Source organism: Triturus cristatus, chromosome 12, assembly GCF_964204655.1.
Source record: "Triturus cristatus chromosome 12, aTriCri1.1, whole genome shotgun sequence".
NCBI classification, from domain to species: domain Eukaryota; kingdom Metazoa; phylum Chordata; class Amphibia; order Caudata; family Salamandridae; genus Triturus; species Triturus cristatus.
Genome location: NC_140595.1, coordinates 94,380,684 through 94,399,797, shown reverse-complemented (window position 1 = coordinate 94,399,797; position 19,114 = coordinate 94,380,684). Strand labels below are relative to the sequence as shown.

The following is a 19,114-nucleotide window of genomic DNA, read 5'->3' as shown; positions in this document are numbered from 1 at the left end:
CGCGTGAGGGACGCCGAAAAGTACCACCTGGGGCGAGATGAGGCGTTACAGCTCCAGGCCAGGCAAATTGATACTAGGCCATGGTCCGACACGGACAGAGGAAAGATCTTGGCTTTCAGCAGTACTCCCAAGAGGTTTTGGCTTATAAAAATATAATCCAGTCGGGAGTATGTACGGTGTACGTGCGAGTAAAAGGTGTAGTCGCGGGATTGAGGGTATAAAGTGCGCCAAGCATCTAGAAGACCCAGGTCGTGCAGGTTCTGTTTAGTGTCAGCGGGAAATGTGCTCACGTCAGAACGCTGTGGGTGAGTGCTGTCCAAGTCCCTCTGCCAGGTCAAGTTAAAGGCCCCCATGAGAATTGTAGGTCCCTCTGCGAAATCTTGAATTTTCCCCGTTAGTGTGTTTAAGAAGGCCGCTTGACCTGTGTTAGGCGCATACACTGCCACAAATGTACAACATCTGCCCATCAAGAGGCCTTTGACCATAATAAGGCGACCGTCTTTATCGGCCTGAACATCATGTGGCTGGAATTTCACTGAGGAGTGAAACAGGAGAGCCACCCCTCTATGTTTTGTGGGTGCAGAGGACCTGTATATCAAAGGATATTGTTTGTGGCGGAAACGCGTGTCCTCAGATCTAACCAGATGGGTTTCTTGCAAGGCCACTATATCAAGGTGATGGTCGATGAGATATTTCCAGACCTTTTGGCGTTTTTGGGGTGAGTTGAGGCCCTTGACGTTCCACGAGCCAATGGTGATAGTCATCTATCTAATGAGGGAACCTGCGCTTCTTTGGGCATTGTGTACCGACCCGCCACGCCAAGATATCTGGTGGATCTCCTCCGAATGTCGCCATTAGGGATGGTGTACCACCCGAACTCTGCACAGTGTAACAGCAAAGAGCCGCCGCCATTCCCCTCCCTAACCCTCCCACCTTCCCCCAACAATGTAAAAATAAACATTATCAAAAGTTGAAATCAGAATAACAATAATATGGTCCCAATAAGGGAAAGATACTCCCCACGAGGAGTCGGTGGGAGCAGTAGAACCGAGGTCCCCGCCCACGCCCATCCCGATCAAAACTGAGGTAAAACTGTATAAACGGCCCACTTGGAACAACTATACCATCAGGGCCCCCCGGCCACGCCCATCCAGAACATGACATGAAATGGCCCCCCTGGACAGCCGTGAAAGTGTCAGCAGGTCTGTGAGGCAACCTGCAGGAGCGCAAAGCCAGTAGAGCGATCACCAATCCAGCCGCAGCAGCTATCAGCCTGCACATTGAGGTCAAAACCAAGGAATCTGCGATGAGACCCGATGTTGGCAAGGTCAAAACGACCCAGGAGAGAGTCCGTCATCCCACTGCTACGGTGATACATCATGAGTCGACAGCAACATCGCCCGTTCCGAGGGCAGCTTGAGGAGAAGGAGATTTTGTGTGCCGCCCGTGGTTCCTACGCGGGCCCATGGACCAGGGGGGGACCGGCGGGCCACCCCGCAGCACTCCCCTCTCCGCGACACGGGCTGGGCCCGACTCCTCGGGGGGGAAGGCCCAGTATAACCAGACCGTCCTTCAAGTCAGTGATATGGCGCTGCCTGTTATTTAGCTCGAAGCTTAGGCCAAAAGGGTAAGTCCATCTATATCGTATCTTATCCTCACGCAGCTTTGAGGTGATAGGCCGGAACAGTTGCCTCCTGGCCAAAGTGGTGGGCGCTAAGTCCTGATAGACAGCGCATGAGTAATTCTGGAAGGATATATTCCCTTTCTTACGCGCGGCAAGAAGTACCGCCTCTTTAACTTTATAGGAGTGGAACTTGGCCAACACATCCCGGGGGCGCTTCTTTTCGCCAGTGGACAGACCACCCACTCGGTGTACACGCTCCAACTTGATGTTGAGAATATGAGGGCTCAGGATTTCTGCAAAGAGCCCCTCCAAGAAGGCTGCCAGATCGGGACCCTCCGCTCCCTCCTCCAGGTCTCGTACGCGAAGGTTATCTCTTCGAGCCCGGTTCTCAAGATCCTCCGCCTTAAGTTGTGTCTGATGGAGCTGGTCCTGGAGGATCCGGACGTCTTCTCTCAGTTCAGTGGTACATGCCTCCTGGCTCTGAGTTTGTGTTTCAAAGTCGAGCACTCTCGCGCCCACCGAGTCCACATCCCGCTGTAAGGGGGACAACCTGCCTGTGAGGTCAGTACGCAGTTGGTCTATGGATGCCTTTATGTCCTGGCCGAGATCGTTCCTGAGTTCTGTTTTAAAGTCTTTAAACATGCCAAGGAGATCTTCCCGCGTGAGGGCCATACTGTCCGCACCACTGGAATGCTGCGTTAGGTGCCTGTCAGTTGGGGCGAAAAATTGTGAAACCTTGGTGGGTGCTTTGCCTGATGTCCTCTTTGGTGGCATAAGGGCGAGCCCAGGAGGACCCCCGAGGCGGTGGCTGGAAAGGCACAATTAACCCACGCGAGAGGACTATCCCGCCCCTCGATATCAGGAGTGGGCTCCGGGCTGCTGTGTAAGGGAGACGGCAGGAGGTGAGTCTCGTGAGCGCATTAACCTCTCGGGGGACCCATGAGGTGCATCACAGCGGCGTGTCTCCAAGGAGGGGGCCTGGCGAATTTACGGGTAGGCCCAGCAGCAGGCACCAAAGGTCGCAGGCTGAGTGTCCGTTAGCTATCCCCACCACAGAGCAGACCAGGCGCCGAAGAAGTAGTCAGCCCAGATGAATGCTACCGCCCTAAGGTCTATCAGTCAAGCTGTTACTGAGAATCTGGGCCATTGGATTATCTCCCTGCCACCAGAGAGGAGACCGTGCTGGCCAGGACGGGAAGTGGAGCTCCGCCGCGCCATGTCACACCGGAGCCGCCATTTTGAAGTCCGGCAAGGCGGGCGAGACCCCCGTCGCGGGCCGCAATGCATCCGCTGCTAATGGTGAGCCCTCCGTGACCGGCGCCAGAAGGTGTAAGGAGACAGCACCTCGGTCACTTCCCTCACCGTCCGATACTGGCTCCAGTCCGCAAAGCCCCTCCTCACCTCGGAATCTGGCCTGACAGCGGTTCCGGCTCACTCCGCCGCTTCGGGTAGGTGGGGGCGTCCGCAGCTTCAGCTTACTCCACCCCCGGTCTCGGTAAGTGGTGCCGTGATGCTAATAGGCTCCTGCTGTAGGCGCTACGGCGCTCCGAGTCGCGAACGCCATCTTGTCCTCTCTGGCGATCCGGCAACGGCGGCACATTCTGCTTGCGGCGGCGATCACAGGGCAAGACAGGGCTTTCCAAGTGTGCCCCATATCATCCGCTCCCCGGAGCCATGGCGTCCCAGCTGCAAGGCATCAGCTGGCTGCGAAAAACAGATCGGGAATAGTGCGTGGGCTGGGAGCCGAAACGATCTATGCCCGTTCGGCATCTTGCCCGGCCACGCCCCCAGCATGGTCTTTTTGGCATATGTAGTTTGTTTCACAGTAAAATCTGTAAGTGGCAGTTCCAAGAGGATTTTAAGGATTGTGGTCTTGTTTAGATGGTCACGTTCATACTGAGTATTGATAGGGCTCGGTCCTTTTCACGTTATATTGGACCAAGCTGTGTGTTCGTCAGTTAAAATAAGTGCATTTCTCATGGAAGGCTCAGTCTCACCATAGTTGGTTGTTGGTGAAGGCCAACCTGTTGTTGGCTACCCTTGCATGCTGCGAATCTTTCAAATCTCAGTTGTTACGTGAGAGTATGGCGTAAGTGCTACATTTGTACATTTGAACATTCCAATTTTTTCACCGCACCTGATGCCGTTTTCCATGTCAACATCTTGAAGAGGAAGCTGGTTTTCAAGGCCCTAAACGCTTTTTCATATTTTTGAAGGGAAAGAAAGCCCTTTGCTTACCAAACAATTGTGGTGGTTCATGATCTAAACAGACAGAGGACACATTCACCCATCAGCTCTGCTTTTTAGCACTGGCTTGACAGTGCAGCTGTTGCTTGGCTTGATGTGATCATCAGAAAGAGTATTAGGAAGCGCTACTGCAGTAGGGGCTTTAGCTCCACCCACACAATGTCCTTGAGGTCTGCTTTTAATTGGGAAGTTGTGTGCTTCCACTGCAAAATAGGGCTTGTATCTAATATTTAATTGTGTAAAGCTGATGCTCCATGCTGCAGAAAGAAAGTAGACCTAATATATCGATTGTGAACATCATATGCTTCAGAGAATGGGTATATATAGGTGGATAGTTATTGTACAGTGTTAGTCTGTTGATGGTATTGGGTTAGGGTTTTCATGTTGGTCACCCACTCTGGTCCCTGGGCGTAGAAGATTTGCACTTTGATAATAATTGCAAACCTTTGATCTGTTAGTTATGAAAGATTACGACAAAGAGTAGGCCTGACCTTTGTTTTAAAAAGCATATGATCCTGTGACGTTTGAGTGGATTGTTATTGTCTGGTATTGAAGCCTGTAGACCGATATTGTGTTACATGGAATCGCTGACGTTACTGCAGTAGGCAAGGGTCAATCAATCCGGGGTTGTAAAGCGCGCTACTCACCCGTGAGGGTCTCAAGGTGCTGAAAGGGGGGTCAGCTGATCCGTTCAACCGAAGAGCCAGGTCTTGAGAATCTTCCTGAAAGTGTTCAGGGAGGGGGCGTGCCTGATGTTTGACAGCAGATCGTTCCATGTTTTGGTCGTGATGTGGGGAAAAGATCTTCCTCCTGCTCTGGCTCTGTGGATGCGCTGGGTTTCGGCCAGTGAGAGGTTGCAGGATCGGAGGTTCCTTTTAGGTACGTGGAAGTTGATTCTGTCGTTGAGGTATTGGGGTCCGGTGTTGTGCAGGCATTTGTATGTGCGGGTGAGGATTTTGAAGGTGAGACTCTTCTCCACGGGGAGCCAGTGGAGCCTACGTAGGTGTTGGCTGATGTGTTCGTGCCAGGGGATGTTGAGGACGAGTCTGGCGGCGGTATTCTGTATCATCTGGAGTTTGCGGAGTAGGGACTTGTTGATGCTGGCGTAGAGTGCGTTTCCATGTCAAGTCTGCTGGTGATGAGTGCGTGAGTGACTGTTTTTCTTGACTCAGGGGGGATCCACTTGAGTCTTGCGGAGTATTTGGAGGGTGTTGAAGCAGCTGGAGGTGACAGCATTGATCTGTCGGTACATGAAGAGGGATGAGTCCAGTACGATGCCGAGGTTTTTGTCGTGGTCTGAGCGAGTCGGTGGGCTTCCGAGGGCGGACGGCCACCAGGTGTTGTCCCATGCCGAGGGGGTGGTTCCAAGGACGAGGACTTCTGTCTTCTCGGCGTTGAGCTTAAGGCAGTAGTTGGTCATCCAGATTGCTTCTTCCCGCATCCCTTTTTGGAAGTGTTGTCCTGTTTGTCACCTCCTCTGACAAACCTTGGGTGTAGATTATTTACATTTAGATAATCCTTGTAATTTGTAGGAGACGTGGTATAATGTTTTGTCAGATATACATTTATGTGCATTTGTTTATAGCAGTATACCTGGTGGGTGTCTTGTGGGAAAGCTTAAGAGCGATATAACAGGCCTGTGTTTGTCATGTCCCAAGGCTCTGTTTGGTTCACTGTGAAAACTTAGTCAGGTGCCATAGGTCCAATCTGTTTATTATGCCATTTTCCCCAATGGAAGTAGACCCAATGCATTTATGTAAAACACATATGTTAAAGTGGGAGGGCTTTTGAGTGGGTATTGGTATCACAGTGTGTTAAAGCCTGTAGAAATTTATTTTGTCACATGGAATCTCACAGATTACTTTAGTAGGCAAGGGTTTTTGTGTTTGGCTACACCCTCTGACAAACCCTGGGCCTGTTAAGATTTTTACTATTAGTAACCTTTTTACACCTCAAAAGAAGATGGCATATTGTTTTCCTAGCTGCATTTTTATACTTATGTAAAATGTTATGTTTTATACCTGCTGGTTGCCTTGTGGGTAGAGGTTTACAATTAAAGAAAGACTGAGTTGCTTATGGCGTCAAGGCAGTTTGAAAGGTTATAGACCCAATTGGTTCATTGGGTAAGGCTATGTTAGATGCCTACGTTGGGCATGTTTACTGTGAAAAGTTATTACAAAGGCAGTAGGCCTGATCTTTTTATTATGAAAATGGGTGTTAACGTAAATAGGCATTTAAGAGTGGATTGTTACTACAGTTCCAAAGAGCATGTAGATGTGTATTTTCTTATTTGGAATCCCACAAATTACCTTAGTTAGCAAGGGTTTTGGTGTTTAACCCACTTTGACAAAAACTGGGAGTATTTGATTTGGGCAGTGATAATCACTGCCGAGCAGATTTTTCTTGGATATTTGTGATAGCTTGCACGTAAACCTTCATAACCCTTTTTCCACAAATGGTATCCATGCTAAATGATCAGTTTTCCCCCAACAGAAATGAGATTCTAAAGGTACGCAGAGTTTTTAGATTCCATCAGCGGGTACTAAGAATAAATACCCATTTTTGCAGGAAATATGTGGGTAAAGTGCTGTGCAAGACAGTGTACTTGTTGTTTTCCGTATTACATCAACAAAAGGGTTGATGTGCTAGGATTACCAGCTTTCAGAAACGAGCAGAGTTGTATAAAAAAAGGGAAAAAACACTATTGAGTTTAAATTTTCTAGCAGGTAGTCCGTTTTTCCCAATTTGTATTTGTTTCAGCCTACTTTAAGTTTGTGGTGGAAACAGGTGTGAAACCCTTGGGTGATAACAGACAGCTACACAAGTCTGAAAAGTAAACACAATTTTGTAGTGGTACCCACTTGTGTGGCTGTGCCTAGCACCTGTGACACAAAATACCGCAAAGCACAACCTGGGGAAATATTTCACCTAGCAAAAGTAACACTTTTTTTAAATGTGGAATTAGTGCCCTTGCTCAGCGTGCACACACAGAAACTTGCCAAACCCTGGCATGCCTAAAAACTTGACATCCAGTTCAAGATGGTGTGAATTTGTGGGATCCTGTGACTTTTTCTTTAATCCAGAAGCCCTTGCAAGAATGAAACATTGCCTAAAACACATATTTTTTTAAACATTTCTGTGTGGCAGCAATCTAGAATCGTAAGAAATTTGTGGAATCTGCACTTGTTCCGATAAAAATGGTACGTTGCTTTTGGTGGTGGGCCCAGCGCACCTGTTCGAAAAGGCCCCAAAATATAACATGAACAGGTAAAATCTTTCCACTCAAAACAAACATATTTTTTAGCAATGCGGAAAGCTGTTAATTTTGTACCAGGGCTCAGCAAGCCACCTACAGACCCATACCAACTCCAGAAATTTCCGAAAACTAGATGCTCCGGAGAGTCCAGTGTGTTGTGACTTGCAAGTATCCTGTGACTTTTCTTTTACCTAGAAGCTCTTGCAAACCTCAAATTTTGTCTTAAAAACACAAACTTTCCTCTCATTTCTGTGATGAAACGTTCCAGAATTTGCAGGGATCCACATATTTCTTACCACCTGGCGTTCCCACACATCTGCTTTTAGAAACAGTATCCCACTAGTGTGGCATTGGTTGATTTACAACATAAAGCGGTGGTAGATGACATCCTTCCCACTTGGCATCTTTTTCACAAAGTCTACGCTGGGTGCTGGTACAAATTTGTGGCCTAGTGTGGTATCCACGCAACTGACCGTTTACAAGCAAAGCTATCAGATGTTCTTTTGTTTGTTTTGTCTTGGGTCGAGCAAGGCCTTGCAGTGGGCATTATTGAAGGTCCTCTTTTTTAACCCCTTTGCTGCTGGGGACATTCCGCTGCAGCGCTGGGGGGGGCAGGGGGGCAGCGCGGTGGGCCTGTGCTCATGACGGAGCCGCTCCGTCATGAGCCACAGTTGAGCTGTGCTCATGACGGAACGGTTCCGTCATGACTCCGCCCATTTGCGTTGTCGCCCCGCACAGGCGGGGAAACAGCGCCGCGCAGGCGGAGCGGCCGCCGACAGGATTGTCATGACGGAACCGTTCCGTCATGAGCACACGGCAACCGTGGCTCATGACGGAACGGTTCCGTCATGAGCAGGGAAGGGGTTAAAGTACCTGTTATGATGAGATTTATAAAAGGGCTGATACATGTTTCCTCCCAAACCGTTTGTAATGCCACAGTGGGACCTTAACTTGGTCTTGATGTTTCACATGTGTACTGCCTTTGGGCCGATATCAGCCTTAAAGACCATCTTTCTCATTGCGGTTGTTTCAGTTTGTTGTGTCAGTGTACTTCAGCCACAAATGGTGCAACAGCCCTATACCACCTTTGTCCAGGACCAATTGGTGCTGAGGGCTAAGGTGGCTTACTTACCTTAAGTTGTGACACATTAGAAGATTGGGCAGTCTATCACCAGACCAATGTCTTTTGCCCCCCACTCCACCTTAACTCTCTGATAGAGAAAGAGACTTCCCTCGCTGAACCCCAAAAGTGCTTGCCCTTATATTGACTGGACCAAAGAACACTGTGGGGACTGTCTGCTTTTAGTGGGGTTATCAAGAGCAAAGAGAGGGATCCACTCCACAGACCTTCTGCCTTGGGTATGTACTGCTTCTAAGGTGAGGATTCTGTGGTTATAAGTATCAATTAAAAGATTTACTTACCTTCTGTAACACACATTCACTTTAGGTGAATACTCTATCTAACATTAGATTTCTCGCTGCCCACCCATCTCCCAGTTATGTGGAGTTGTCTCATTTCAACATCTAAAAATGTCCTAATTCGGGAATCTGCTCACTGGTACCAACAATTGTTCACACACCATGCCTGTTAACTTGGAAAAGGAAAAAAAATGATGTCAATGTGCACTTATATGCGTTTCGGCTCTGTGAATTCTAGGGCGATATGGAGCTGCACAGCACCATGTAGTGGCATGCAGAACCATTGCTGGTGAAAAGTTTCCCGATCCACTCTGATGTTAGGGGAGTATTCTAAGGTGATGAATCTGCGACTAGATAGAGTATCCACCAGAAAGAGCGTTACCGAAAGTAAGTCACTTTTTTTTTTTTTAAATGTAGCAGGTATCTGTTCTCAGTACATTGAGTGATGTTTGCCAGAAATAGGTGGCCAAAACCTGGTTTTGTTCAGTTTTTAGATGCTGAAAGCAGAATTTTTGGGTAGATCTTCCAGTTCTCTGATATGCGTTTGAGGAGCATATACTGTATCCTTTCTTTTTTTAATGCTCTCCCAGCTCATGAATGCATGGGGCACACAAGTGGACAAACAGCCCTATAGCTGAAGCAATACTTCCCGTCAAAAATGCAGTACCTACTTATTATTTGAAGGATAACCAGTCAGATTAGCTGCAACAAGCTAGTTTTAGCCCCTGTTATTGGCCTCTCTTTACGAATCAGAATTGGCCCTCTTGTTCAGACAGATCTGGCTGCAATGCAGTAAACTAGGATGGATGAAATATCTGAAGGCAAACCTTGCTTTAATATTGTCTATACTTATGATACTTGTGTGTTATTTTAAGGTTCCTGTGCACTTTGTTACTCTCTCTGTTTTTGCTCCTGATAAGGGAATCTTGTTCCTGAACTGTGAGCTGTGCTATTTGGGAAGAATTTGAGTGGATGTCTACTTCCCTCATATCTCCAAAGACTTCTGTATGAATGTGTCAGAATAAAAAACAAATAGCCACCATTTACCAACATTTTTATAAGCAGCATCATCACCAATAAAGGATATCAACTTGCCCAGTTGTTTTTACATTCACTTAATCTCAATAAAAAAGAAACAGGCTTTAAAAAAATTCAACTATAGCTACGGAATGTTAACAAGTAGTGGATGGAACCAAAGAAGTTCTGGTTTGACCGCTTTGGTGGGAGTTCCATCATTGCTTGCTTTTCCCTTGTTGCTGTTTTTAACAAAGTCTCACTTTCTTGTGCCTTCCGCAATGGAATTTATCTTTTTCACTTTTTCTAATCATCAAGTGCCATGAGCACCAAAGGGACCATGTGTGGAGTGGTGCCATTGCCTTCTGTCACCCATAGGAAAGCAGCCGAGATTTAATTTGAAAGGGTAAGGGAGTACCAACAGTTTATCTTACTTCACAAAAGATGATTTGGTCTGGAAAAGAACAGTCATTGAGATTTTGGTCTTAACCGCCTACACTCTATGGTGAGGAACATGTATAGCACCCTTACACTGAAGCTTTGTGGTACCTGTTGACTTTCTTGCTATTGATCTGCAGCATCTGCAATATGGGGAGAAACGTCTGTGGTTGCTATAGGATTGGTGATGTGTTCAGATGATTGTGTGGTATACCCTATTACTACAATCTAGCCAGTTTTCTGTTTTTCTCTACTTGCTCTATCAGAGAGCGAGTGAAAGGTCATTTGTAGTATTAATGCCCACTATTCAAGATAAAACCAAAAAGGTGGGGGGAGTTTGTAGATGTTTGAGGTACATCCATTTTCTTTTTTACCTCTCTAGTAGATCCATGGCTTACTTTTCCACACTTGCCGTATCATGACTGAAGAACTGCGAAAGACAAAGGAAACCCTGTAAAAAATAACCCTCATTTTATGTGGCTTTCTCCATGTAAGCAGTACAAAAGGGGGTGGTGATGGACGGAGCATCAGAACCAATCAAACACTCACACCGTCAACAGATCTGGGTTTGATCCATCACCGTTCTTTAGCCCACTCTGCCAACCCAGTTCAGACATGGCCATATGCAAATCAGTCTGACCCTGTGCCTCATGGGAACAGTCCAGCCCGAACTGCAAAGCCATGCCTTCCCTGGACCGGAAACAAGCTTCCTAGGACCGGTTTCTGGCATTTCAGCCGTCTTCAGCCAGGCTTGCTTGAATCCAGTGGCAAAGTGAGCAAGGGACTCACGTCTGAGCATACCCTGCCAACTTATGGCGAACAAAGCAGTACAAAAGGGGGTGGTGATGGACGGAGCATCAGAACCAATCAAACACTCACACCCAGTCAACAGATCTGGGTTTGATCCATCACCGTTCTTTAGCCCACTCTGCCACCCCAGTTCAGACATGGCCATATGCAAATCAGTCTGACCCTGTGCCTCATGGGAACAGTCCTGCCCGAACTACCAAGCCATGCCTTCCCTGAGCCGGAAACAAGCTTCCTAGGACCGGTTTCTGGCATTTCAGCCGTCTTCAGCCAGGCTTGCTTGAATCCAGTGGCAAATTGAGCAAGGGACACACGTCTGAGCCTACCCTGCCAACTTATGGCGAACAAAGCAGTACAAAACGGTATGTCTGAACTGGGGTGGCAGAGTGGGCTAAAGAACGGTGATGGATCAAACCCAGATCTGTTGACTGGGTGTGAGTGTTTGATTGGTTCTGATGCCCCGTCCATCACCACCCCCTTTTGTACCGCTTTGTTCGCCATAAGTTGGCAGGGTATGCTCTGACGTGAGTCCCTTGCTCAATTTGCCACTGGATTCAAGCAAGCCTGGCTGAAGACTGCTGAAATGCCAGAAACCGGTCCTAGGAAGCTTGTTTCTGGTCCAGGGAAAGCATGGCTTGGCAGTTCGGGCTGGACTGTTCTCAAGAGGCACAGGGTCAGACTGATTTGCATATGGCCATGTCTGATCTGGGGTGGCAGAGTGGGCTAAAGAACGGTGATGGATCAAACCCAGATCTGTTTACTGGGTGTGAGTGATTGGTTCTGATGCTCCGTCCATCACCACCCCCTTTTGTACTTCTCTATTTAAGCATCAACTTCATTTTGAACTGAATATGTGGATTTGGTGTGCAGAGGGTTATAGGAATAAATTGGAGTCAATTTTCCATATTGTTTAGCACCATTGGTTGAGGGGTTTGAAAATGTGTGTGTATTAGCAGCGGAACGAGGTGTGACTGCTCAAAAGGTTTCAGACCATTTCTTACTGCGACAAGACATGGTGGAAATGAGAGGAAACTGGTCATCTGCATTTTGTGTCTGGGGAAAGGGAATGCAAATTTGGGGTTCTGTGCTTTCTTATTGTCCCTTTGGATCTTTTGCATTTAAGGAAAAGGGATTGTTTTTCCTTTCTATGTCGTGTTCATTTCTGCTGCTTTGTGCTACCTTTGTAGCCCTTACGAAATAAATACAATTGCACAAATCTGTATTACTTTGCTGTGCAGAGGAATTTTTTTTAAACATTGATCCTTTGGTTGCCTCTCATAGTAAGCTGTTTTTCTCTAATAACTCCTGGATGAGGCTGGCCTGCTGCTGTGCTTTCGGTCAGATGATCTTGACCAATAGACTTTGCAAATCTAATAAATGAATGATATCTGGGCAGCTTCCCTCTGAATGAGTTAAATGAGAAACTAAATGATTGTGTCATCGTTTGTAAGGTGAATGAATCTAGGCTGCTTCCTTTTGTGACTGAGCCATGGCACCTCTTTAATGTGTGAATGTTGGGAACCCTACCATTTGGTAGTACATCAGTTGAATGAATTAGACCCTCTAACCTGTGAGTTAATCAAGTCCTACATCTGTGCTTAGTAAACCTAGTCTCCCTTTTGGGAATGAATGCGAACTCCTCCCCGAACCCCAAACTTTTACCAAATAAGAAACTTTACCAATAGCAAACGGTTGCAGGTTTTCCACTGTGAGTAAATCAGGAGGCATCTGTCTCAAGTGAAAGTGGTCATTCCTTCGAAGCGAAAATGACGATGCTCCTCATTGACTCGGTGACAACCTCCAACTTTGAGTATATATTTAGACACTCTTGTGAATCGGGCATTCCCAAGTGGGACGCTTCTTCCTGTGTGAGTCAGAGACGTGCGTCCCTGTAGTAAATAATGGATCACCCCATGACATGAGACCACAGCTGTTTGTGATAGACAAGGCAACGGCAGCTGCATGTAGCCAAGTACTTCACACAGCATACAGTAATGTGTGCTCTTGTAAACATTGAGTTGCTTGTAAACATCACATCACATCACACTAGACAGCACAGTTATCCTTGGTGCTAAGAAGCCAAGCTTTGTACTTAGAGCTGCAGTTTTATCTCGAAGGCATTTACACCAGTGTCCGTGTGAATCCTAGATACACACCCATTCTACCAAAATGCGCCAGGACGTCTGCTAACATGACTTCCATGCCCATCTGGCCCTCTGTGACCGTGCCGTGCCCCTCCAGTCCCCATATGTGTCCTCTATGCCCATGCAACTTGTAATGTGAATGCACCAGGCACTTATTTCTCAGTAGCGGTCTACCCACAGTTTAGCACCAACGTTTAGTTGTTGTGCTAAGCTTTCAAATGCCAGCTTGACAGCAAATCCTAACCACAGTGTTCGGTGAAGACCGAAGCATATACAATCTGTGTCTTTGGATTCTCATTACCTACCACATACGAATACAACACGGAGGTAAGGCATCCCTGGCGTGAGCATGTACTCCGGAGGACAACTGACATGTAATGTGGCCTACTGCTCATAGGCGACTCTTCGCTGTCAGTATGTTAGGCTTGGAAACTAGGGCCCTTGTTGGCAAATGCACCCATTTGCAGTATGCTGATGGGTAAATACAACCATACAATGGAGGGTAAAGCTAATAGTGTGCTAGGGCAGGGTGTCTCCAACACAGGTGAAGGAAGCTCAGGTCCACGCCGTAGGTTAAGGATAACTACTATGTAGTTAAATTCCATTTAGAGTCCGTGTTTACATCTAATTCATTGAAAATCTGGCATGGATCAGGCCTTCCTAGACCTATGTTGAATAAACCTCTGCTGGAATGTAACTGGTCAATTTTCACAGGTAGCCTGAGGCCCTACTGCAAGCTAAGGATAACTCTAGGCTCACAGCACAGGTGAATTCCTCCTATTAGCTGAAGTTTCATTGGTTGAAGGCCTTGTGTCCTTTGCCTGATTGGTAAACACCAAGAATGGCAAGTGCGGATTTGTTAATTTCCACTTGTCCTTTAGGCCAATAGGAATGTTGTGTGCAAGCCCTGCTATGTGCAGAGATGTTATCTCACTTCACTGATTTAACCCCTTCTGCTCTGGTCTAACATTAAACGTCCATTCAGGGGCATTCTATGCGGCATCAAAGTGATGAGATTTTCTGTTTTGAATTCGATTAGGTAAGAGTCCCACACCTCAATGTCTCAGAGGGGCTCTCCTTCTCATTGGTGCCATAGCAATTTGCTGGGCTCAGCCCAGGCGGTAGTCCAGAGTGTCCTTCTCCATGTAGTCTGTCCAGGTAGAGGAGGGCATGCTACGATATGGGTCCAGCAGAATCCGGAAGCAGCGGACGATCAAGAGCACTAAGAAGATGAAGAGGAAGAAGACAAAAACGAAGGCCGCTTTCTGCTCCAGGGTCAAGGAAGTGACGTGCAGCACCGCCCCCGGCGTTGACAATGTGGTGCTGAGAAGGTCTCCCGTCATGGCAGGTGCTCAGGGTGCGTCTCCCAGATGGACGAGGGTACACCTGGAAATGCAAAGTCTGATTAGTGATGCAAAATAAAAGGGGGAACCAAGGCTTTCAGTAGAATAAGAAGCACAGAGACCAAAAAGTGTCCTAAAATAATAATCATTTGTGGGTGTGGCCCAAGAACAGGGGAGCGGTTCATGCAAGTATGAGGGTGGTGGATAAATGTAATCTGTCTGAAAATTAACTACTAAATATAATATTGTTATGCTGATAGCGTTGCTGAATAGAGTAAAGGAAAATATTAATGTACAACATATACCTATAGACCACTAAAATCACCATCGCCGAAAATCACTGCAACACCTCATCAGGGGTAGCAAGCGTTGTATATATGCAAACCTTTTTACTTCTTCCACCCCTTCACTATCCTTCTCCATCCAAATAACTGACTAACATATTCACCACTCAAATTACTTTCATATTTTCACTATTCTAATTCACCAATAATCCTTTATGGGTTCCTGAGTAGCATGCTACTCTCCGAAAAAGCGCTTTGACGCCTCATCAGTGGTAGTAAGCGCTATATAAATGCTATTACTATATATATATATATATATATATATATATATATATATATATATATAATATTACCACCCTCTTTTCAGAAGAACAGAGCACACTCACGGGTGTTATCACAATGTTCTTTTTCATTTTCAATCCAATATTACGGGCATATCATCTCTTCCAACGATTATCTGGCTTCACCCCGTAAGGCTGTGAGGGTCAGGATACCCCTACTATTAAGCTGTCTTATCGGTTTTGTATTTATTTTACATGACTCTGGGACCAAGTACCTGAGTCCTGTACTGGCATCCGCAATATTTTTAGTCATGTTTCAGGCAGCCAATAACCTCACTTAATTCTGCTAGAGTCCCACTGAACCAGCCAATCCGAATGCTATATATTCCTGCGACCGTCCCGTGGCACTAGATATTCCTATTTTTTTTCACTTTAGTTTCTCAAAAACAGCCGAATTAGTTTTACACCAAATCACAAAAAGCATGTTTTCTGTTTAAAGATCTATTTTTCTGCCAGATTTGGTGTAATTCTGTTCAGCTGTTGTTTTTTTCTGTGACTTAGACGAAAGCAAAAGAAGTAGAGGAAGGGAGAAATCTAAATGGAGAGGCTTTGGGGAGGCAGGTACATGGTGATTTACTGATACATAAAAATACGTCCAATTAACAATGTAGAGAAGTCACAAAATTAAGGTACTCATACATTCTTCGCTCTCTCCCAATTAGATGTGTTTTTTCCTTTGATATTCGTGTAATGTCTTATACGACTGTCATACTGTGTACTTTTTTATGTTATTGTAAAATGTTCCAATGTTTTTCTGTGTGCGTTATGTGCATTTAAGTACTTCATTAGCAATTTGATTTTACCTGTTAGTTGTGTTTGTTTGGTATGTTACTTGCAATGTTCTGGTTTAAAATCTGCATTGCTCTGTGTTTTATTTTTTGCCGCATTGTGTGGAATTTGTTCAGTTGTGTACATATGATTGCTTTCTTTGGATTTTTTCTTTATAATCTTTCATGGTTGTAGTTTTACTTTGTGTGTTAGGTTGTTTTTAAGTACTGTAGTGTAGAAAATACACAAACTCACTTGGAGTACTGAAAGGGAAGGAAAACAGTAGTTTCCTGAATATCAGTTGTGGAAGGATACAAGTCATTGCTTCTCTTTATGCACTTATGGGCACATTTATTTTATTTTACTGTTCTAAAATGCTGTAGGGTGTGTTGCAATAATAAAGAAAAATAGCCAAAAATGGCAGCTGGGACTTACAGATGCATGTAAGGACACGGGGGACATCCTGGAATGTTTTTTCTTAAATAATTTTTCTTAATGAGAACAACCTTTCCAAGATGGCTGCTACCCTGTAAGAGTGAAAATGTGAAAGTACTTTCCAGCAGCACTCCAATAGAAACTCGCACTCTCCTTGGACTTGAGAACTCACTCTCTCACATGACCTATGAATTAAGGAGAAACTGCACACAACAACATAGTAAGGGGATCTTTCCCCTACAACCTCTACAGTCCTGTGAACTGACATTAATATTGTGAAACCGCATAGAAAGGTTCATGTGCTCAACAGCCAATAAAGGGCAAAACGAATGCGGGCTAAGCCAACAAAGGAACTTCTTCAGAGTGGAAAAATACTATATTCAGAATGTGAAAAGAAAAAAAAAATGCCCAACGCCTAGTATTTCCAAACTACTTTTTGTTCTAAAACATGTTATGCTACTGATTTTGTGATTCTCATTCTAAAACTTGGTACACCACTCTCATTTTACTAACATTTATTCCCATACAAGGCAGTAAGTCCAACCCCTGCAACAAGATTGTACTCTGGAATATAGAGTAAAAAAATATTGTGGCACAGTAATATAGAAGACAAAACATTTGGGCCAAAATATCAAAAGTTAAGTGCATGTACGGAAGTATAGATGTTCGAGGCATGTGGGCTGCTGAATTCATATCTGTGCATAGATCGCCGCCTAGTGTTGGGTCCGGATGTTTGCACGTTGTTGTCCTGGAAGAGTCTTCGAAGTATCACGAGATAGGTGACTCCTCCCCTGGACCACAGTGCGCATGGGCATCCTCTCCATCCTTAGATTGTTTTTTTCCGCCATTGGGTTCGGATGTGCTTATCTTAGCTCAAGTTAGAAAAATTTAGTTTAAGGCCAAAAGGCCTTTAGTTTGCGTCGGTACTGTTCCCGCTCGGTATCGACTGCTTTCTTGCTTAGTTTAGAAACTTCTTCCAGTTTTTCGGATCCGTTTAATCCGAACATCGACATTACATCGACGATGGAATCGAGGACCCCGTTCAAACGGTGTCCTGTATGCCACGCCAAATACCCACACATCGACGTCCACCCGGTATGCAACAAATGTCTCTCGCCGGATCACGACGAATCAAAATGTATGGCATGTGCCCGATTCCGATCCAAGAAGACTCTCCGGAATCGACGGGCAGCGAGATTAGAAGCGCAGCAATCGGCACCGGCCCCGGCCAACATCTTCAGCACCGAGGACGAAGATGTTGAGAGCGTGGAAGAAGTAAACTCCAGCCCCGCTTCCGAACACGATTCCCAATCGGAAGACGCCGATGAAGCGCTTTTTCACAGGGAAGAAGCCGTCGACGAGGTAGGAGACTACGATGGGGCCTTTGGGGCCGAAGAAGATAGCTCTGGTGAAGAGCCAGGCCTACCCGTCGAAACAGAGGCCATCAAAGTGCGTCATTCTACAGCTCCGGTCAAGGGATCGCCACCGGGCCTTACCCAAGATCAATCCCAAAGTTCTTCGGGCCCGGCCTCGAACATCCAGCACGAGCCATTATTACCAAAAAAGACTGGTTTCCCTTCAATGAAACCGAAACCAATCGTCGCACCAGTTCCACCGAAACCAAAAGTGAAACTGGCAGTGGTCGGCTCGAAGCCCTCGAAGACCTCCACTTCGCCAGCACAGACCATAGGCTCCGAACGCACTAAGAGGGATTTCGGCGCCGAACTCGCTGCAGCAGATATCGGTACCGACCCGAAAAGGAAGGCCATCAGTCCCACAAAAGCGCCTCGGCCCCTGGCACCGAAGCAGTCGGCCCCGACCACCAAAGTCAAAATGGCCGCTCCATCTGAGTCCACTTCGAAGACAGCGACACGCGTCAAGTCATCGGCTCCGACGACCGCTGATACCTCTCCTCGGATCGATGACCCTGTGGCTCCGAAGCAGTCGACGCCTACCTCTACGGAACCACTCTGCACCAAAGAACCTTCGGCGTTCTCGGTGCGGCAAGTCGCGGCGTCGTTGCAACGCATCAGGGAACGGGCAGCCCTCCGGTCCACGTCGGGCCCCGACCTGAACAAGGCTCCAAAGGCACCCTCGGCACCAACCAACATCACTTTTGGTTTGCCGCCATCCACGGCGCCGAAGATGTTCGAGATCCGAACACGTGTCCGCCAGACAAAGTCCCCTTCTACTGGACACTCTCCTACTGAGCCTTCACAGTCACAATTCATCGACGCCGACACTGGCAGACTCATACTCCGAAAACGGAAGGTCACGCCAGAGCAGGCCTTGGACTCCTACAGAATCCCTCTAAAGCAGAAACTGCCAGCAGAGTCGGAACCGGTTCTGTACGAACGCTTGCACACCTCCTATCAGGATCCCCAGTCCTTTTCTCCTACGCCCTCCGACACGGACGCAATGGAGGATTACATAGTTGATGATACCACCTACCCTAGGGATATCGATCCTGAAGAGCAGCAGGACCCAGATCAAGCTTGGGATGACCCTACAGACTAGGGTGCCGCAACAGATACCCAGGACACGCAGCTTTACGGCGCAAAAACATCTCCCACAGAGGACACTGCTGCCTTCAATGCCCTCATAGAACGGGCTGCAGCCAATCATGGAGTACAACTCCACTCTGACACAGTTGAGGAAGACTTCTTAGTGGACACTTTCGCCTCCTCCGAGAGAACTGTAAAAACTTTGCCCATGTTGAAAGGTGTTCTCAAACCTGCAAAGGACATTTTCAAGGAAACAACCAGGGCACGGGTGCTAAACCCCAGAATTGAAAAAAAATACAAACCTGCGCCCGGGGACCCTATGTACATTAGAGGTCAGTTACCTCTGGACTCCATGGTGGTTGCTAACGCTCGCAAACGAGCCCACTCGCAAACAACAGGTGATGCTCCTCCCCCAGACAAGGAGTCCAAGGTGCTAGAGACCTCAGGCAAAAGAATTGCAGCTCAAGCAGCAAACCTCTGGCGCATCGCC

General features: G+C 46.7%; 1 protein-coding gene across 2 annotated transcripts in view; it reads right to left on the bottom strand.

The window, feature by feature from the left end:
• Positions 1-11,523: 11,523 nt before the first annotated feature.
• LOC146772700 (cortexin-3-like) overlaps positions 11,524-19,114 on the bottom strand; it is a 46,688-nt gene continuing 39,097 nt past the window's right edge. For both annotated transcript variants that reach the window (XM_085639843.1, XM_085639844.1), the window contains exon 2: positions 11,524-14,335. In XM_085639843.1, coding sequence (XP_085495969.1) covers positions 14,059-14,292 — 234 coding nt within the window. In that variant the 5' untranslated portion in view covers positions 14,293-14,335 and the 3' untranslated portion in view covers positions 11,524-14,058. The remainder of the gene's footprint in view (positions 14,336-19,114) is intronic.